This window comes from Pleuronectes platessa, chromosome 1 (assembly GCF_947347685.1).
Source record: "Pleuronectes platessa chromosome 1, fPlePla1.1, whole genome shotgun sequence".
NCBI lineage: Eukaryota > Metazoa > Chordata > Actinopteri > Pleuronectiformes > Pleuronectidae > Pleuronectes > Pleuronectes platessa.
In genome coordinates this window covers 6,747,217-6,770,173 of record NC_070626.1, presented here as the reverse complement: position 1 = coordinate 6,770,173, position 22,957 = coordinate 6,747,217, and the positions used below count along the sequence as shown (strand labels likewise).

At 41.2% G+C, this 22,957-nt stretch overlaps 1 protein-coding gene across 3 annotated transcripts in view; it reads right to left on the bottom strand.

Annotated features, from left to right (window-relative positions):
- The window catches only part of phkb (phosphorylase kinase, beta), a 109,723-nt gene that overhangs the window by 27,053 nt on the left and 59,713 nt on the right, over positions 1–22,957 (bottom strand). For all 3 annotated transcript variants that reach the window (XM_053433465.1, XM_053433382.1, XM_053433542.1), the window contains 2 exons: positions 5,162–5,217; positions 4,459–4,552 (listed from right to left, as the gene is read on the bottom strand). In XM_053433465.1, the coding sequence (XP_053289440.1) occupies positions 4,459–4,552; positions 5,162–5,217 (150 nt within the window). The remainder of the gene's footprint in view (positions 1–4,458; positions 4,553–5,161; positions 5,218–22,957) is intronic.

The window sequence follows — 22,957 nt, the reverse complement described above, 5'->3', positions numbered from 1 at the left end:
TCTGAGAGGCAGCACGCAGCAGAAAGAGGTGCAAGGGGAAGGAGGGAGAAAAGTAACAGGTATGACAGTTCAAAGGGAGATGATAGACCTGGAAGGGGTGAGTTGTTTGGCGTAATAGACATAATGCGGGAGGGGCAGGATGAAGGCCAAGAGGGGAGAATAGGGTTAGAGAAGCCGATGTCATGGTATACTGTATTAGCAGAGGGACAGAAGGTAGAAAGGGCCCAGAGGAGCGGAGCGAGCCCAGTGAGATGACATGATACGAGAGATTGTTTATAGAACAAGGTGTGGAAAACAAATGCCCCATCCCCGATGTGACAGCCGTGGAACAGAGGCTAGGGAGGAGGCCAGGGTTTGAGTGACGGATAAGACGGGAGAGACAGAAGATTGGGAGATGGTAGACTTCAAACAGTATAGATGTAGATGAGGGACAAAGAAGACAATGTGTTTGAGTGAAGGATACAATTGGAGTAAAAGAGACGTTACAAGCAAGGGATGTTGTGCTTGGTGTCTCAGATATGACAGTACAAATGTTGTCATCTGCTGCAGATGAAAGAAGAGGGGTGGACAGGATGAAAATAGCAGCTAGTGTTGGATTTATTACTCAAAAAGTTACAATAGACCAAAAAAGTGTACTGAAAATAATTCCAGATGTGATAACCTCTCTTTTGTTATCTCATTGGAATATTTAGACCCAGAAAAATAATTTATCTGCTATTTCTAACCAAGGATTGGCATTACTTCCATCCAGGCAAAGCCACACGTAATTGAACATATTTTGAAAAATTTTCTTTGTTCAAATACATTGAGTATTTCAAAAAAACGTAACAAATTGTATACTTATGGACAGGACATAGGCAAATCAGGGGACAATCAGATTTCCGTTGGAGCCAGGCAAAGTTGGGTAGTTTATTTTTCCCATCTTACCTTCCCACTCGGTTTTCACTAGGGTTTAATTTGAAAGGGATGAGTCTTCTTCTATAGAAATAAATCACTTGTAAAAGTGTGGTATATTCAGCTACCTTTAACCTGGGTATGAACCAGAATTACATGTTTAAGCATGCAGCCACCATCTTCAGATTCTCAGTAATTCTTCTATGCATTTCCCTTTAGTTCATTCCCCTAGGGAATGATCTCTGACCTGTTAATGGATGAGTATAGAACATGGGTTTTTGTCTATTAAGCACGAGGCATGTCCTTATGAATTCATCGTTTCATTTACATGTTATGCGCTCAGATACATGCAGTCATGTACCTCTCAACCATGGGATGTGGGACGTTGTCATGGGCGTAGGCAACCTCTATATAATGTGGCCTCAACTCCTGCAAAGCAGGCTTCACTATTGGCTTGTGAATGTCTCCGGGTATACCATGGTGCCCGTCCTGATCTGTGAACTTCTTTGTAATAAAACTTAACTATACAAGCAAGTTCTGGGTCTTCGGAGAATTCTTCCTTCAGTATCAACTTCACCATCATCGTCCTCTCGGCTGCCCAGAGTATACGATAAAAGCCTCCTACTTACACTTCGAAAGGAACACCTTACCACTCAGAGAGGCTGTGTCTTTGATTGATTGGTATCAAGAAACCAAAATTTGCCCAAAAAAAAACAACCCGACACCATTTCTACTCCAACCGATCTGGCCATCCTCCTCTGACCTCTGCCATCAAAAAGGCGTTTCCATCTGCAGCTGGATGCAGCTCACTTGATGTTTTCATTTTAGGCTGCAGTCTGAGTAGAAACTCTCGAGTCTGTTGTGCATGAAAATCCCAGGTGTACTAGCAATACTTATACTAGTCTGCAATGATGCCAGATTCAAAGTCACTGGGATCGCATTCCTCTCTCTTTCTGTTTTTCAGGGGTCCCTTGTTTATGCGGCCACTTAAATGTCTGACGGGCTCCCCAGCTAGCTTCAGCTCGCAAGCTTACTGGGCCGGTGGAGCCCGGCTAGCGTTAGCTCGCGAGCTCGTCCCAGGCCATGTAGCGAGACTCCCTACATGGGCATGATGTGACTATGACGTTTATTTCGGTCGTAATCCCATTCGACGCACTCTAGCGTATCATTTCTGAAATAGAGGAACCAAAACAAATCGTGGGAGTTGTTTTTTCCACAGTTTTTGGGACGGTAGACATGCCAGATACCCAAATTAACGTGTAGAATTTTACTATAGAATATCACCTTACACTTGTGAGCGCCATTAAAAGAACGGTTTTAATCAAGTTTTTAAAAGCTTGTTTTACTTTTGTTTATATGTGGACAGAACCCTATGCACATGATTGCCTAATAAGCATATAAGGCAATCATGTACTTAAAAGATCCCTTAAAAGAGCTGTTTCTCTCAATTCTAAATACACATTTTCTAAAGTTACCAGGAATACCACCCGCAGCCCACAGCTCTGTTATATTTCCCTCAGGTTTCTAGGCAACTTATCTGCTCATTGTGACCTTTAAGTGCTTAATTGCAGGAGTGAAACAGTTGTGGAGGTAATGACAGAAGTGAATTCAAGTTATATATGTTTAATCTCTCATGCGATCATCTAACACACCCTTCTGAGAACAAATTTAAAAGCCACTCAGATCCATGCATCTCCAATTTGCTAGAGTGAAACAGTGGCCGCTCCGCTATCATTCTGATCAATCAACATGAACAATCACTGTTCGTCTAATCAATCACCTCAAACAATCCGGTGTTTCGCTCTGATTGATGGGAACATCTTAAGAGCAGAAAATCTTGTACTGACAAGAAGATGGACTGAACGAGCCAAGTTCTGTCTACTCAGATGTAATCTAGCTGACGGTAGGATTGATTTGTGCAGTTGTAGAGGAGGAGGTGGTGGCATCAATAGTCAGTCACAGATGACTGGAAATCTTCTTTACACTTAAAGCTACGCTGTGAGGCCAGGCAGCAAGACAAGGCAGATAACCCTGCTCTACAAAATGTCTGCAATCAGTGAGGTTTCAATAGAGGGTTGTTAAAACCCCTCCCTCATACGACATCTGCTTAATTAGCAAGTGTTACTAGGCACAGCTGGTCTGTCAAGCTTTCCGTTCATGGGGCTGTAGTAAGAGGAGTATTCCAGATATAAAGGGTTTAGAGGATGGAGGCTTTTTAAAACAAAGAAGGCAAGAGCAAAAGTGAAAGGAATTGAATAAACTGTGTTTGTCTGCTCAAAGGTAGACTGTTAGCAATAGAAAGCTGACACATTCATAGCACAAGCTGATTTAACAGATACTGTTAGCAGCCATATCGAAATCACAGTTAAGACTTGGTATTAACATCCGGCCTGAGTGATGTGATCATTAGAGATCAGCGCTAAGTACAGGTCTGAAATGCACACCCATGCATCCGTCCATGTATCCTAAGATGTGATCACTCAAACCACAGTGAGAGGTGTTCTGGGACGCATGTGGCCACATTCTTGAAGCTGCATGAAAGCACCAGAATCCTCTCTATCTTGTCTTCTAAAAGGCGAATCATTGTCTTCACATTGGCTATAGACATTTTACCTTTCTTTACGCACTGACAGTGATCTGCCAACTGTTTTGCAAGCTGTTAAAATGAATTTGTCCGATCTCATCTGTGGGTTGGAGCTTCTACATTGTCTGGACCAATATATGAACTGCATTATTAGGCAAAATGGCGGTACGCAGCTGGTTAGCATTGCTAGGATACTTAGTATAGCCTTGTTTTGATGTTTGTAGTCCAAAGACCAGTGGTCACCAAGCCCAAGATCACTTCCCCCCTGGGCTGCAGTGTTGTAAGGTTAACAACACAGTGGTGGGCAGGTGACAGGTGTGTTTGTTAGTGCAGTGGTGTAAAAATGAATATGTCCACCCGAGCTGGAGATCGTAAATACCTGTGACTAGTGCAGAGTCATTTGACCCAGGAATCAATGCCGATTATATCCTTTCATACTGCAGACAAAAGCCGGATACGTGTGTTTAAGGTGGTTTTGTTCAATGTGACATTTGGTACATTATACTATAACTCTGGGGCAGACTAACTTTGATACAGAAACATTGTTGCTCCTTTACTTACATTTTAACACATGGAAAACTAGTGACAGCTTAGTTTGTGACAGGCGAAAATGCAGCAGGTTTCTCATATTGATAGAAGCTAGGGGCAGTAAAAAGTCTGCTGCAGATGGAGTTGCAAATAGGTTAGGCTTGATACTGGAGCTAAATCGTTGCTAAAAACACGCTCCACTACTTGAAGATCAACAGTCCAATTGACAGACTGTGTTTGGGCAGGATTTTTGGTCTCAATATGACTTTCTGATCCTTAACACCCGTCATCTTCAGCTGCCCAATAGAAATGTAAAAAACTGGATGAGGTTTACTTGTTCCTGAAGTCAAGGACACAGAGAAATCATGAACCGTATCACTGTAATTTGAATATGTGCAATTCAATAACATAGTGCTTTGTGTAGCAACAGTAGCGCGGTGTAAATTCATTACCTTGACCAGTTCTTTCTGAGGCCAGATCTGGATCGGCTCCACCTGCTGGGGCGTCTGAGTCTGAATGCCATAGGTGTTCAGAAACACCTGCAATCTGTACATGCACAGAGAGAAAAGAAATACTATATCAAACTGACTATTTGAACAAGTAGCTGTAGCTGGACAATAACACTCACACTGGCCTCCGGCAGCTAAAAATAAAGCTTCATTATTTATAGTAAAAGCCATACTTGCTAGTACAACCTTAAAGTTGAATGAGTTAAGACCTGTCTTGTGTTCCTGTAAATATATATATATATCATGTAAATCAGCTATCTATTATGAATAGAGAAATATTCACAATATTATGAATATCATTTAGCTGATCCACAGATTATTACCGTATGTAGCGGTACACAGCTGTGAGAAGAGGCTGTAGGAGTCATAATGGGGTTTTGGCAGAAGCAATAATTAAAGCTACAAGTTAACAGCCTTCACATTCCTTTGGCCCTGTTTAACACTCATACACCCACTCTCTTGGACATGTATCCTAGCACGCCTACACAAACAAACTCACAATGGGATAAGTGACAGATGACGGTAGAGGTCAAGCTGAGCTCCAGCTTTAAGAGCTCACCACAATAACAACACAGTCAGATCTGAAGGAGAGATATGTGGAAAATAGCCATGCTTCATGGTATGCATGAACACATACACATATTACCTCTGGCTCTCAGCAATAAGGGCCACGTGAATCACAACATCATTCACTATGGGGCCCTGTGAAAAAAGACAGAAAAGAGAATTCAACATGTGAACCACGTCCCTGCTACAGGTTATGTTGTTAGTTACATACATTTTACTTTAAATGAAGGCACAATGAACTTTCTGTCTTGGGTTTACATGTTCGCCACATGTCTGTGTGGGATTGCTCAGCGTAGGCCGGTCACCTCCCATAGCTTTAATTCATGTGTCTAAATTGACTATATAAGTGTGAATGTGAGCATGAATGATCACTAAGTGCCCTAGTGATCTGTCCAAGGTTCACCTTGCCTCTCGCCCAATGTCATGGAGCTGTGATTGGCTCCACACATTCTGAATAACCAACACAAGTTCATGAGTGTTCTGCGAGCTGTGGGTTGGGATGGAAGGATGTGGGAAGTGAGAGAGACGAGCAGAAACTGAGAGAAGTATGAGGCTGTTAGACTGATGCTTTGTCCACTTTGTGCCCACATAGTGAGACGAACTGAAACTACATTAAAGTAGAATAATAATATTCTTTGCATACCTCAGATTTTCGTTTGTTGTACCATGTTATATGTCATATGATACTATGTTATATGTTATATTGTTATCTTGTATTGCCCATCTACTGAGAGAATTTCACTGCTCTGATGACGCTAAGTTATTTGGTGCATGTGACAATAAACACTGATTGATTTGATTGATTGATTGATACCAGAACATGAGTTCCAATCTAAAATAAATGGAATGTTTCACAATACTTTTGAGCCTTTTACTCAGGAGAAATGCATTTACTTGTTGCAAGTGAGTTGACTATTTTCTCTTTTTCATATCCTCCTGATTTTAAATATACTGAAGTGACTATAACCCTAACGATCAGACAAAACTGTTTTCACACACTATCCAGGGGTCCCACATCATGTCAGATGAAGTCCTGTCTTATTGGCAGACAATCCATCAGATTCAAATTCTTCACCTCTGTAATATCTGATTGGATAAAACATTGAAGTGGTAAACCACAAATATTCAATAGTTCAGGGATACGTCTTGTCCTTTTCACAGGGCATCTAAAAAAATTTCGTTTAAAAAGGTCTGTGGAGCTTCTGCTTATGACAACTTTGTATTTAAAACCTTCAGCTCTAGTTTATAATACAGTTAATACATTTATAGATTACATTATAGCTTTGATTTACCCCCCACATCTCTGGAGTACATTGATCCATTTCACAATTTATTAGTATTACGCCGGGTTCACACCGGACGCGGAAGCGACGTGGAAGTGACGCGCATTACTAATAATATCACATACTTCTGCTGCTATCAGCCTGCAGTAAAAACGGCATTTAATCATTTTTTTCAAGCATATACTTACTTGTTGCTCCAACATTAACTGCAACAGCGTCCCAACATGTGTCTTTTTTGGTGTTGTCTTTATACAACATATGCTAAGAATCAACAACTCAAGTTACTTCTCCACTTCAATGATTCATTTAATGTGATCCTTGTTGAAGAACTTCTACGCTGTTTGCTCCGTTAAATGTCGGGTGTCGAGGGTAAATTACGTATTCTCCACTCAAGCCTATGTGGAGAATACGAATACTTCAGCGTCCGGTGTGACCGGCACAAAGGTTTAACATGGGAGTGGATGGGAGCCAGAGGCTTGGCGCTGCGCTTACGCCACGCTTCGGCGTCGCTTCCGCGTCCGGTGTGAACCCGGCGTTACACAGACACAATGGCCGTTAATGTATACAGTATGGAAAGTGCTTTTGAGGCTTTGTGAATGTAATACAGGTAACATCAGTGACAACGGAAACTTCAAAAGCCTGTTTTTCCACTGCTTTCCTATAGGAAAAAAATCAAGGTAACACATCATAACACTGACAGTAACAAATGGCCAGAGTGGAGCATCACGTCACTCATGGTGCCTGCAATGCAGGGTGAGAGACAACATAAAAGAGACAGAACAAAGAGAAAATAAAGATAGAGAGAAAACCATCATTACAGTGGTTTTATCTCCATAATTCACAGACCTTTTAGGCTTGTGGACAATCAAGGAAAACACAGACAAGACATTGCAGTTGTTTGTCTTTTAGCGGAGCACCTGAACACAGAATAAATCACATGCAAATTGAGGCAAAAATGTTGAAAGAGAACTTGAATTTTGAAGCTTTCGCTTTGCAAAGCCGAGACTGCATCAATGTGCTTTTGGAATTTGACGGGAGAATAAGGAGAATATCTTTACACAACCTGTGTTGTCTTTAGTGATGGAAGATGCTTTATTTGTCTGTTTTCTATGACTCTTTCTTTGTTTGTTCCCCTTTTATATTTATATGCTGTAAATATGAAATATGAGTGTGTGCCTCTATCAATTTGTCCTGTCTTTACAAGTCGGATTCGGGAGACTGTGTCAGTATTTCTTTCTACTACGCTCTGCTAAAATGCACATTTACAACTCTTTGCCTTTAACTTTTATTCATGAGTGGTTCTGCGTTATTAACAAATATTTATTTTTCCTTTTCTTGCTTTTTCTCAATACAAGATTGTATGTATTGTTATATCTGTGCACATTTAAATGTCTCTGTACTGTATGTCCGTCACTGCCTTTCATCTTCTCTGTTATTGTAGAAGCTCTATTGATGTGTGTGTGTGTGTGTGTGTGTGTGTGTGTGTGTGTGTGTGTGTGTGTGTGTGTGTGTGTGTGTGTGTGTGTGTGTGTGTGTGTATGTGTGTGTGTGTGTGTGCATGTGTGTTGTTAGTAAATTGCAAAGAAATATGATCATCTTCATTGCACTGAGTAACAGTGTATTCAGAGCCGTTTAGAAAGCAGGCTGCAGCTTCTGACTCACAGGAGCAGCGGCTTTTCATCTTTTTCTCATCGTGGGTATTCGTGCACTCGCGCACACACACACACACTGATACATGCATACACACAAAACAGTCTTACACATAAAAACCAAAAGAGCACAAATGCTTAGATTCAGCCAGTGACAGAACTGTAAGAGAATGAACAACAGAGAAGTAAGCATGCACATTGAGGTGTGTGTGTGTTCATGCACATGCACATACAAACCTTCACAAGAGATGACACTCATTGACTTAAAACCTTATTATAAGTGTTTAACCCTTACATAGCCCATTGATGGTTTTTCAGAAAATTAAAAAGTGGTCCTTATAAGCACACACAATCTTCTACTTCTATCTTAGTGAGGACACTCATTGGGGTGATGGATTCCCTAACCCTTACCCTAACCTAATTCTAACCCTTACAGCAGATCTTAACCATCAAAAGAGTGGGAAAGAGAGAGAGAGAGAGAGAGAGAGAGAGAGAGAGAGAGAGAGAGAGAGAGAGAGAGAGAGAGAGAGAGAGAGCTGGGAGCCATTTTGTTTGGTCAATCTTAGCTAGTTGTAACCAACAAGCTCATTTTGATCAATCAGAGAGTAAAAAGACAACAGAGAGAGTGGGGTTGGCTGAGCAGAAGAAAAGAACCAGCTGAGCACGAATCACTCCTGATGAAGAGCAGAGCAATTGCTCCTAAAATACTGCAATGCAACTCTCATTAGCGCTGGTCTCTGAGCAGACAAAGGACTCATTTGGCAAAGGACAAGATATGGAAATGCATAATGGAGACACGAGAGAAGTGTACGCTTGCTCGCGTTCTCTCTCTCTCTCTCCCCCTCCTTCCCTTCTTCTCTTCTCCGTGCACCACTGTCGGACTATGTCGCCAGACAACTGAGAAAACCGCAGGGAGGAAAATGAAATGAGGCCTCAAATGTTTCTTTAAACAACCTTTTCAGAAGAACCCGAAAAAACATCAATGCAGTGTGACCGAAATGGTGTCAAGTCTCAAAGGGAAGTGGAAAAGATATGCCATTTCTCCACAGGGACTCTGCAACACACTGCAAAAAGGTATTTAACCAATCATACTGGACCCTGGATGTCCCCGATGGTGGTCACACCACAGCTCAGGACAAATCTAACAATTAAAAGACCTTTGTACCACTGGCTGGATTAGATTTCAGATTAATTAATGAAAAGTAAAAAAAGGTCGGTTGAACAAATGAGTCGCAATTGAACACAGGTAATTCAATTTCTACTGCAAATCGCTAGGTGCAGTCGAAGAAGACCAGGCAGGCTTAGGGAGGTTGAGGGGGGTCAAACGTTAACTGCATCACTTCAATAGGAGGCAACTCTTAGAATGCACTCAACTTTTCAGACTTATGATATCTGCCACGTTAACACTGCACGACTTTGAACATCATTGGATTACTTTGCTTCCTCTGTCATGCTTGCACATGTTCTTGTGGCATGAGTAAGCATCCTGGGCCTTGGCCAAAACGATGGCATTAAAGTCGGAAAGAGGAAGAATTTCTGCGCGGCATAGAACATGGATATGGATGTTTTGAGGATTACCAGGAGAGGAAGAATTGAAACATTGCAAAGCAACTGGATGTGTTGATGCTCCCACTACTGCAGTGTGGGGCTAGAGGCAGGTTGCAGACCAGATTTCAAAGGAATCTCACTTCTACGGAAAACAAATCAGTTTGATTTAACTGAAAAGCGCAACCACCTCATAGACTTGTAAATACCTTTGATAACAGGTTTGCCACATTGAGATAATAGTCTTGTTTTTAACAAATTTCACTGAGCATAGGTCAATGTATTATGAATGCCTATGCATATAAACAACAAAATTTAACAAATTGAATACTTAAAGTTTAGAATGTCTATGACTTTGTAAAGACTTCATGGACTATTTACGTGTACTCCTTGCGTCACAATATATATTTAAGCTGCCAATTTTAGGTCTTCTTCTGATACTGAACTATTCTTGCAAATATAAATAACACAACACATAATATCAATGTTTAGTGTTCCTTAGGGAAAATAAAGCTACACCATTAATGAAATACCCCTTGTAGGAGGAGTGCTTGAAAACAAGCAGAACAGTTTCGTGAAGCTTTTGATTTTAGGAGTTGGAAGGTGGCGAAAGCAGCGTGGCTGGACAATATAGTTACACACACTGAAGTTTGGCAAAGAGCTTTAAATATGGAAATGAAAACAACAGGAACTTAGCAAGATGGAATGACAAAAGGTTTTCTCGTCCTCTCTGTTCCTAAATAGAGCATCCTGCAGAATTTGGTCTGGTTCGACAAAATCCACATTTAAACCATTTTACCAAAAACTTGCTCTTAATCCAATGACTTGAAGTATAAAGATATTTAATCAAAGTGAAATGTTAAACTATAGCACTTAACTTACAGATAGGAATAACAATTACAGAAGTCTGTGCCAAAGGCATTTAGGGCATTTTTCGTCACATAGAAAACACCAGCTCAGCAGTCCCAGAGTCACAGCCCTATGCTGAGGAACTGGTCTGAGCCAGGCTGACAAATAGTTATTTTTATATGATAAAGTTATGTTATTTCATCTTTCATCATAAAAAAAGATGAAAGAATGATTTAAACATAACGTTCTGCCGAAGCCTTAGGAAACTTGTTTCAATGCATGTACCTGACTACTATAATGTCATTACCCTCAGTAAAGCTCAATCTATGGCTAGCTTTTAGAACTTCCTACCTATAGATTGACCTCATACTGATACCTATGACATGGACCTGTTCGACAATTAAAGGAATCGTTTAACATATTGGGAAATATACATTTTTGGTTTCCTTGAGGTACTCAAGGGTAAAAAAAAGATAAACTTGGGAGGCCAGAGTGACTTCTCATATCTCAGGAAGTCACTGTCTGCTGATAACATTTTTAATTCAGGTTTTTAATTTAGATTAAATAGCCAACATTTTACAATTGTCGGTAGGCGCTGGGTTGATGCCATCTGTTTTTCTCAATGCACCTGAACTTCTCCATCAAAGAAGCGGTCATGTGAGTGTGTGTCTGTGGCTGGAAAAACAAACACAAGGAAAGGAGTGAAAAATTTACGAAACAGGTACGTCAACAAAAAGAAATAGCAGATACCTGCACCCAAAAACTAATTTGAATAAACCGACGCTTCCTTTCTGCACAATAATAAACAGATTAAGAAAAGAAACAGCTCTTACTGTTATTGTAAAACCCATCAAAGGGGTTTGCTTGGATTCAACAGGCTCGATCACTACTCAGTAATTAATATTACAACATGATGCATCGGAAAAAAAAGATGTTAATGACAACATGGAAAGATTCATGTGTCCTTTGACCTGTGGCTTAACAATTCAAAGTATCCACCTAGAGAAGAAGGTGTAAAATGAAAGAAAAGAAAGAGAAGTGCTGGGTTGGACTTAGGGCTGCAGGATATATCGGCTATGTACGATATATCGATATAATTTCCACGGGGATACAAGATTTGACAATATCGTTTATATCGATATATGCGTTAAAATGGTCAGTTTCGCCTCAAGCGTCTGCGTTTGCCTTGGGAGACTGTGAGCGCAACCGCGACCCCTCCCACTCTGTCGTTCCGAACGTGCCGATTGCAAAGACGCGTCTTTCCCGCCCCCACCACCCCCTCACAACAAATCAAGCATGGAGGATCCCAATAAAAAAAACGAGACGGCGGAGCGAGACGAAATTGTTTCTAAAAGGAGAAACAACGGCTCCATCATATGGAAATGGTTTGGTTTAAAAAAAAAAGATGAGCAGCAGCTGCAGGTCATCTGTAGGGAATGCAACAAAACAGTTGCGTCCAAAAGTGGAAGCACGACCAATCTTTTCCACCATTTGCAGCAGCGGCACAAAGTGCAATACGAGGAATGTGTGAAACTCCGTGGCTGTGCTGCTGCTGCTGCATCACCGACCGCGAAAGCATCTTCTGCGGCTGCCCCAAAACAATGGCTATTGCAAGAATCCTTCACTCGTGGTGAGCCATATGACAAGAAAACCGCAAAGTGGCGTGAGATCACTAAAGCGGTAGCCTACCACATTGCAAAAGACATGGTCCCGGTCGCAACGGTCGCCCAGGATGGTTTCAAAAAGTTGCTCCGAACAATGGACCCAAGGTACAATTTGCCAAATCGAAACTATTTCTCTGAAGAAGTGCTGCCAGAGATGTACACCACTCTCAGGCAAAAGCTGACAGCCCGGCTCGCAACAGTAAAATATTTTGCGGTCACTACCGACATGTGGTCCAGTAGGACCTGCGAGCCGTATATGTCATTGACAGTTCATTTTATCGAGGACTGGAGAATGGAGTCGGCGTGCCTCCAAACCAGCTACTTTCCTCAAGATCACACCGGAGAGCACATCGCTGAAGCCCTGCAGGATGCGCTCTCAAACTGGAAGCTGGAGGAAAAGCGGCTGGTGGCCATAACCACCGACAACGGGAGCAACGTTGTTAAAGCGGCCCAACTGCTAAAATGGCTGAGGATGCAATGCTTTGGTCACCGACTTCATTTGGCCATTGGTGAGTACAATGGCAAAGAAATAGTTACAGGGAAGAGAAAATGTGTGCATGCTTTAAAACGGTTGTTTGCCATAACAACTTTTTCACACAGTTAAATGGTGTTTGAATTTGACATAAAATCTAAATCACACACCTCCCTCTTAAACACAGGTGATCTTCCTTTTTTAGATAATAAAAATCAAAGAAGAATTACATTTTTTAAATACTTTTATTTTAAATGTTTTCTATTAAAGAACATGAACACACAATTGAAAAAGTGAATACAAAAACAAAATAAAATAACACGGCGTACTCTACTTAACAGGTTTCTAAGACATTGTTTAAATTAAAAGGTTAAATGAAAAAGTAAATGATTTAAAATATTTAACAATTTTATTTCAGGACATGGCATGGATGATCACCGCATCACAAGGTGCATTGCGCTGTGCAAGAAAATGGTCAGCAGCTTTTCCTATAGCTGGAAACGGAGGAGAGAATTGGCTGAGGTGCAGATTCAGCTGGGTCTACCGACTCACCAGCTCATCACAGAGTCAGCCACACGTTGGGGATCGAGACAGCAGATGATCAGCAGGGTCCTGGAGCAAGAGGCAGCCCTCTCCAAAGTCCTGTTTGCTGACAAGAAGTCGAGACATCTTGTCCTTAACTGGCAGGACGTAGAGGTCCTGCAGGCAGTCCAGAAAGTCCTGAAGCCCCTTCATGACTTCACAGACGCTCTCTCCGGTGAAGAGTATGTCACCCTCTCCTACGTCAGGCCTGTGCTACACCTCTTCAACTCAAGTCTCCTAATACGGGAAGAGGATGATAGTGAGCTGTGTAGGTCGATCAAGACCAGAATCTTGGATTACCTTAATGCCAAGTATGCTGACCCAGACACAAGTGACCTTTTGGATATGGCATCACTTGCGGATCCACGTTTCAGGGTCCAATACATCCCAGGTGAAAGAGTTGAGGCACTGAAACACAGAGCTGTGTTGGAGGTGGAGGCCTTGCAGGCTGATTTGGGCGGCGGTAAGCCGGACCCGGCTGGCCCTGTGCCAGAGGAACCAGGAATGCCACCACCATCCACAAAGAAGAAGTCACTGGCCAGCTTCTTCAAGCAGAGCACAGCCACCAACACCAGGCTGACACAGAGGGAGGCGATTGAAAGTGAGCTTACAAGCTACTTACAGTCAGCTATCATCGACCACGACACAGATCCTCTCCAATGGTGGAAGATGCATGCCGATATTTTTCCAGCACTGAGCCTCCTGGCAAAAAAGTACCTTTGCGCACCAGCAACCAGTTCCCCTTCTGAAAGGGTTTTCAGTTGCAGCGGCAACATTGTCAACTGTCACAGGGCATCCCTGAAGCCTGAGGCGGTTGATAGACTAGTTTTCCTTGCACAAAACCTGTAAAATATAAGAGCACTGCAAATGAGAAACGTTTTTTTGGCCTGTTCTGTTGGTAATTTTGTTCTGTTTACATTCTTGTTCTTTGCACAGCTGTAGGAGAAGAAAAATCTTAACCCTTTTCATTTAATTAAAACTATTTAATATATTTGTTATTTCACACAATGTTAGATGTTGGCACCACATAATTTGTCAAAGAGATTTAAAGATTTTATTTATTTTGTTAAGAAGCATAAAAACTGTTCTGTTCATGTGTTCATGTGTTCATTCAATTTACCTTTCTTGCACTTGGCACATGTGCCAGCCAGAGTTCCATGTTCCATTCTGGTGAAAATGACTATACAAAATCACATGTTGATATATGTTGCAGTCATACTGATCTGTGTTTTATTAAAAGTGCTTGCAACGTCTCACATGTGGCTTTTGACTTAAAAAAAACCATCTAACCCACTCTATAGAAAATATCGAGATATATATCGTATATCGCCATTCAGCCAAAAAATATCGGGATATCATATTTTGCCCATATCGTGCAGCCCTAGTTGGACTGGCCGGATGTTACAACAGGCCTGGTAGCTGTGTCAGGTCCTCAGAGATATGACTACACTAAATTTTGATACAGTGAAAAGCCATTTGCCGCAGAATTCTGCTGTGAGTCCCTGCAGAACAGAAATTAATTTCAGCTTCGCTTCATTTGACTTTTTTCTCCAAAAATTAAAAGCAGTCAGTTGTGAAACAAGATGAGAAAATTGTCTGAAAACCCTCTTTCTCTCCGTACTTCCTACTGTTTTCTATATATCCTCCCTTGTTTTAGTCTTTTCTTACTTGATTTCTCTATTGCTCCATCAAATCTTTGTTTTCTTCTTTCCCTTCTTTTTCTTTTGGTCCTTCAATCTCTCTGCTCTCAGTCCCATTATTTTGCCCTCCTACCCTCTCTTTTATTTGTATGTTTCGCTATATTTTCTATTAATATTTCTTATTATTCTTTCTTTCTTCCCATTCCTCATCTCCTTTCCACCAACCCTCTTTTGAATTGTTACTTCTTTCCTTCTTTGTCCATTCATCCAACCACCTGTTCTTTTCCCCAGTATTCATTATATCCTTCATTACTTCCTTTTCTGCATATAACCCCTCCTTTTCTTTGCCTTTTCTGCTTTCTAATATTTCCAATGTTCTTTCTTTGAATCTTTCTGCTGGAGCTTCAACCCTTCATTTTTTCCTTCTCCATTTTATCCAAACATTCTACCTTCTGTCCTTCGTCTTTCCTGTCTTCAATCTCGGTCTCTTTCCATCCTGCAGTATTTTCTTAATTTCCTCCGATGTATTTGTCCTAATGTTCCTCCATCTCAATCTTTAAATTTCTTTCTTTGTTACTGTTTCTCCCTTTTCCTTTCTTTCTTTTACTTCTCTGCTTACCTTCCTTTCCTCTCACTTACTTTTTCATAATATCTCTCTCTGTCATTACCTGTCTCCATTCTCCTCAGTCTCACTGTCTCTCAGACCTGTCTATAGGTCTGAAAATCATCGACCTGCCAAAACATCAAAACATCTGAACCGAAACTTTGCGCTTTTCTCTTTTTCTTAATTACGATAATCTTTAAAGATGGTTTCCGTAAGTGCAGCAATTTAACAGCACTTTAACTGTCTGCTGTGCATGTCTGAAAGTAGAGTATACAATAAAAATGATTTATACTGTGTGTTAGGATGAAGAGCACTGAAAAGATAAGGAGGAGCAGGTGAGAGCAGTGTGTGTTCATGTCCTGAGGCAGCAAGTAGCAGCTGGGAGTGTTTACGGAGACAGTGTTAAATGCTGCTGTGAACGTCTACTTTAGAGATAACACACTCACATGTGCACACCCAGACAGACACTGACACAAAGTGATACAAACTGACACACACAGACACACATATTCTTCCCTACGGACAAATGTTAACAAAAGTACACAGTGACTTTTTAACTGATTGACTAATTGATGGGCTGACATTCCTTTATGGATTATTTTTTAGTTCAGTATTTAATAATTAAAAAAAAAAAACTTTTTGAATGCAACAAAAGAAAAACTACTCCTGAACTCAGTGAGACGCTACGATGTGATTTCAAGGTCAGATCCCTCAGAGTGTGGTGGCTGGCAAAGCGCAGCACGAGGAAGGCAGCCTCAAGCGAGCATCACATCACAAAGGAATAAAACATTCAAAGACTTTCATGAAGTTAAAAAGCAAGTGAGGGAATTTATCCACCACGTCCCCTACCAAAGTAAAACTATTAGAATAATCCCTTCTTTTCATGCCACTGCACAGACGAATGACTCTGGGCTCGGTATCGTCCTCGGGAAGTTGGTCTCTGTGCAGCTCAGAGATTCATATTTTGATGTTGGGTTTAGGAGAGATGCATTGGGAGGGGTTAAAAAAACATGAGAGAAAGCTTAGTCCTTTTCAACCGTGATTCGGGAGAGGAAAATGCCTTGTGTACGCGTTTAAAGTTAGATCTTTTCAAAAGGTCATCTTGTGGTAATAAAGACGAGACCATGACGAGAATCTGTCACCATTTTAAATTGAACACAGTCAGGGGAAGGTGCTGAGGTGATGAGGTCGGAGTTTGATTTAGGGAAACGCTTTCAGTCTGAAGAGGAGGAGGAAGAAAAAGGGATGGAGAGATGGTCGTAGAGAAAGAGGGAAACAGATGGAGGCTGGAATCATCTCAGCAGAGGGGAAGCAAGTGAAGAATTGGATTGCATGCCACTGGCGGGTGTAATTGTGAAGGCGCCCTGACTGAGAGAGCGATACATTGTTCCCTGGACTCAGCTTCCCAGGGAGGAGAGAGAGCGTACACACTCAGTATGTGTGTGAGTGGAAGAAGGTGGTGTTGGGGGGGGGGGGGGTTGACATTACACATTATGATTTCCATACCGCAGTGAAATATAAATGGATTTGAACATTTGAAGCAACATATGAAAATTGAAGGCCTAGCAGTGACAGGTGATGTTATTATGTTGTTCCTTGTGTGTGATTGTGTGAATGTAATTCTGGATAATGCTCTAACTTTACTTCACAAGTCATTTCAAAGTCACAAACACAAGCCGGCAAAAGGACAGACCCACAATTACTCTATAATCTGTCAGTGTGTATGTGTGTGTGTGTGTGTGTGTGTGTGTGTGTGTGTGTGTGAGCTCTGGCAATGACCCTGTAACAAATATGTCCTCAGTCCCTATGATGAGCTACACTCATACACACTCAGCTGTTTGCACAGAAAGATGTACGACACACATTATTACAAACGTTGGGGACAGATGGTCTTTATGGCTCCAATGTGTGCTCTCTTTTTTTCATTCCCATTCACACACAGTCACAAACGCTGTGGACATTTTTTTGGGGAGACTAAACAGACTGCACTGTTATATCCTTTCTGCCAGAGGAGCAGTTACAAATTGGTCCCAACACTTCCATTTGTACTAAGAGACATGATCCAGTGTGAAATCAGATGTCCAACCACGGAGAATATATAGAAGAGGGACATGTCAGTCAGCAAGCCTCAAGTACCAAGGCCACATCAGCAATATATGGTCGCCATCTCTTTGTATGCTTATACAGACTGACATATATTAAATACAAATTCAATAGTTCTAGTTCCCTAAAATATTGAGGAAATCAGCACAACCCCTGATTGGCTCAGTGTCCTCAGTTAACGCTTTAGGCCAACAGGTAAGGATGCCCAAAACAGTTTGATAGGATCTTTTTCTCCCTTTTCATTCCTCACTGTGCAGAGCTTGCAAAAATGCATTAAACTCAGAGATTTCTCGCTGGAAGTACTTGGGATAACATAAATACATAACTCACAAATGATAAGAAAGGTTGAGCTATAAAAAAAGAGTGTTATATAATGTTGGAGACATGAGGAAAGGAGTGATGAATAAGTTCAAGCTAGTGATATATGTTAACTATAGTTTACGGCTGTGTTTGAACAGAAAAGAGATTTGGGTCAGACACAACTCTACTCATTTACAAAGCAGACATTAGTGCATCACATGTACGAACCAATAACTTATCCAACCTGAATGACAATATCGATAGTTTGATCCTAAAATTGGACACAACCCACCTGAAATACTGTATATGACAAAACAATAATGAATGCATCTCAAAACCGTCATTGGTAACGATGACCGTTTGATATAAATGGGAAATGAGAAGCAGTTTCCTTTATCAAACCCCCCTGGTTGGTCTTATATTACTTCCTGTGTAATGACTACAACAACAGCTATTGTTTATGAATTAGTTGTATCAAGGTATCTTAAAGAGGATAGGACATCTGTGAACTTGTATATCATAACACAACGCAGCAGTGTCCAGTGGACTTTAGGCGTATAGGTGACAAGGGAACTGAAGTAGGCAGTAAATATTTAAATGACCACAAAAAAATAGGACACTTTAGAGCGAGAAGAAAAAGTATGTTGGGTGTATTAATGCTCTTAATGCCAACACATATAAACAATCAAGTTACTAGGATAATAAGATCTTGACAGACGAAAGGAGGTATAACTCATTCTGGGTGTAACACATATTCAGTCTAGTCTCATATGCCGACCTTTTCACGATAAAGTCTAGTGCCACATTGTCATTGGAATTACTGCCAGGTGGAAAAAGACTCAGGACTTGGTGATTAAAAAAGTCAAAATGAAAGAGGAAAATCTTTTAATAACTTTCTTAAAAACCAGCAGACCAGCCTAACAATGCAGTGCCATTTCATCTACCTTGAACTTTTGGTTGTTAAAGGTTTTCCACAACAATACTGAGGGTGTAAGCAGAGCTGGTGGTTGCACTTGGGAGAACAAGTCCCTCACGATGAAGCGGGTGCTTGTACACTGTCATCAGTACCCACCAACCAGCAGCTAACAGAGGCCAAGTTTCCTCCTCTCAACACAACTGGCTCCAAACGCAAACTACATATCCACCAAACCCTCTGAGTATAGCAGCGGGAAGCGTTGATGTACCTAAATGTGCGAGGAAAGTGACAGCCTCTTGTTCAGACGAGGGTTCGTAAGAATTGAGCACAGCAGGTTCAAATATTTGATCTCTGCTCGGGTCTTTTTCTTTTTTTACCATCCTCCCTGAGGCTGTGTATCCTGGCAGCCTGCCTCCCTTTTGTTCCTGTGCGATACTTCAGGAACAGGAAGACACTGTACACCGGAGCTGGCCAATAACACTGACAGGGAGATGAAGAAACAAGCGGGGCCAAAACTATCAGACACCACTAATGGTTCCCCTCTGGCACAGAGTACAGGCTGGAACACAGAAGAAGCCGTGGAGGTGTTACTACAGGGGTGTGTTGTAAAAGAAAAAACGCCACACACGCACTTAGTAAATATATATAAAAATAGACTGTACATGTGATGGTACTAGGGCGCTTTGTGGATGCTTTTGAGCACAGGTGGTGTGTCAAGTGTTAATGCATGCAAAGGGTGCCACTATGTCTGATGAGTGATATCCGTTTCCCTGCAGCTTAAGGTCAGTTGCCATCTCTCTGGGGCTCTTACTGTCACAGACCACTGGGCTCGACATTTCCTGCCCGCCACCAGGTCATTTGGCAAACAGCAGGGTTTAGAACACACTCAATCTGGGTGTGTGTGTGGTCCTGTACTTACACCGTTGTGAGGACCATTTTAAGCATAGACCCTACAGAGTAAATACATTATTGCAAAGTGAGGACATTTTGACCAGCCCTTTCTTTTTTAAAGGGCTGTTTGTGGGTTAGGGTTAGAATTAGAGTTAGGGTTAGACATTTGGGTTGGATTGATAAGGTTAGGGTAATGGGCTAGTTAATAAGTGTGTCTTCACTCAGATATAATTTGTTTACACTCACAATGTGTGAACTTGTCCTCTGTGTGGGGATATAAAGTAAGTTAAGATTACGATTAAGATCCATTTATTCATCCCAAACACATGCACAGACATGCAAAGGCACACTCATGCAGGTAGGGAAATTTAATCTCTGCTTTTTACCCATCTGGTGCAGGACACACAGAGCAGTGAGCAGCCGCGTACGGCGCTCGGGGAGCAGATGTTGGGGGAGTAAGGTGCCTTGCTCAGGGGCACTAGAGAGGGTAGGGAGACTCTTGGATTTTTGGACAGATCAATCCAGGTTCGTCTTTTGTTGTCTCTCCGTGGAGTTGAACTGGAGACGAACCAGAGACCTTCTCTGCCCATAGTCCAAGTTTCTGCCACTCGACCACTGCCTCTCCCGTGATCATAATGTAAATTATTCCATTTTAAGGTGAAGACATGTGTTAACGTTAGGATTAGGTTTAGATTAAGGTTAGGCTAAGGTTAAGGATAAGGTTAAGGTTAAGGTTAACGTTGGTTTTAGGTCAAGGTTTAGGTTTAGGTTTAGGTTAAGGATAAGGTTGGTTTTGGTTTAAGGTTAATCTTAAGGTTAAGGTTAAGGTTAAGGTTCAGGTAAATGTGAGGGTTAAGCAAGTAGTAAGTCCTAACAAAAGTAAGAGTAAGTCTCCAGAAAAATCTATTAAAGACAATAAAATGTATTCGGAAGTCATGGAAAGACAACTCTGTGTGTGTGTGTGTGTGTGTGTAGACGTGTGCATGGGTGAATGCATCCATCAGTTCCATGCTGCTCAAGGTGTCTCTTTGCCCTCCATCCAGGGACAGTCCGAAGATATTCAAAATGATTTACTTTTAACATGTGTTCTGCCTTTTGAATCTAGACTCATATTCATATTTCATTGATCTTAGCAGGTGTCTGTACAATACGAGCTGACCACAGAACCGCTATGTCTTCCACCATGACAAGCGATTGCCATGCTACATTGTCTTGTCCATTTACCGTCACAGGAAAAACAACAGTGAGGAGAAACTCAATTAAAAACATTCATGTCCTGCAGCAAATTGACTGAAAAGTATTGTTCACAGCAGGGTGAAGCAAGGTCACCTCTCCTCTCCACCTGCACTCCAACAAATAACTGCCCACATCACCTAGATATTTAAAGCACCTGTTCACATGAAATCGACTGCAATAATAATCGGTATATTATCTGAAAGCTTTGCCACATATGCCGATCTTGAACCAGGGTGTCTGATCAAAAAGTCCATTGGAGAATTTCACAGCTGTAAACAGGCTAAAGGGAGCCACTAATGGAAACTTCAGTTATACATTTATTTAATCATTTTGGCTTTAAAATAATAGGATACATATCCTGAATCCTATTGTTTTCCTATCTGGCCCTACAACAACTATTCACTATAATCACAGCCCTTTTTACAATCAAGGCGTTGATCAAGGCCTGGGTTAAAAGCAAATAAGGAAGCACCATTAAATAGAAGCTTTAAGGTTTTCAGAGTTTGTGTTTAAATGTAAAAGTGACTCCTCAGCCTTCCTGAAAACACTTCCTGAGACAGCAGAGGTGCAGCCGAACATCCAGAGCAGCTTGAAGTGGCAACTGTGAAGTTTCATTCTGCAAACATCTTTAGCTCAAACAGATTTTCCTGTGAAATTAGCAAAATCCTGGAATTCACCTGGTGATCACTTCACCACTCTCATTATAGATCCTGGTTGATTTAGCAACAAACCTGTATCGTGTATAGTTTTCTGAAACTGTGTCTTGATTCTTAGTGTATTTAGTTTCTTTATCGCTGTTCTGGTCTTTGTGGATTGTTATTACTGAATGTATTTCATTTAATCTTGCAGTCCCTTATTTACCTCTTATTTTTCAGAAAAAACCCTCATAGGGATGATATATAATATATATATCAGAGGTTTTCAATGTGGGTGCTTGGTCTCCCCATGGGGGGACTCAAAACATTTTGAGGGGAGGCTCAGTGAATGGTAGGGAAAATAAATATTACATAAGTTACTGGATCAGCTATAAAAGGCGGATCACGTACAGCAGCCTAAATGCATTCGATTTAGCCTAAGAGATAAGGAACTTTACTGTTTTTACACTTTTTCACAGTCAGACATGAGTAAATGCCTCAGAGGCACATAGAAGTTTGGCAAAACTATGCAAGTAAATTGAGGTCGAGTGAGAGGGCAGTTTTTCCCCAAACTTTGTTTGTAGGGCCACAGTCTCCGACTTTAATCCTGATATTCACATTCAGTCAGAACATTAAAAGCGGTAACTTGTAAAACAGTTTCAATAGTTCAGTGCATAATTTCATTGGGGACATTCTTCAGGTGCTATACAGTTGCAATCAGAAATATTCAACCCCCCAAAGATTTTAAGGATTTATCAATTAAAGTTGACAGAATCTTGCTCTTTGAGTCCATAAAGTCGACTTGAGAGCTTCGGATGACTTCTTTATTTTATTTATTTTTATTTTGTTAAGATAGCCATGTCACAATTATTCAACCCCTATATAATATTGTTGTTTTTAAAGCTGTCTAACAGTTTTTTTGTCCTAAAGTGGAGTTGAAACATTATTAAGCCTTTGGGAACTCTATATTGATCCTTCATTTGCTTCAGCTGTGATGCATATATAAACACTACCCATGAAGGTATTCAAGGTGAGTTGCAATCATGGGAAAGACAAAGGAGCTTCCACAAAAGCTGAGAGAGGAGATTATTTCATCACACCTGAAAGGCCTTGGGTAGAAGAAGATTTCCCCCAAAAATTATATTCCAAGAGACACAATTGGGAAGATTATAAGGAAGTTTAAAACTGATGGAGCAGCTTCAAACCTGCCTGGCCGTGGAAGAAAGCCCAACATTTCATCAAGGACCCTCAGCAACTTAGTCAGAACAACTCAGATAAACCCCTGTGTGACTGCAAGACACCTACAGGATGACCTGATGAAGGCTGGTACAAGTGCGTCAGTGGCAACTATAAGACGTGCACTGAATAAAAAAGGACTTCATGGCCGGCTTCAAGACACACTCAGCTCTTGACCACAAGGAACATCAAAAGTCGACTAGAATATGCCAGGAGGAATTTGGATAAGACTACTGAGTTTTGGGTGACTGATGAACCCAAACTGGAACT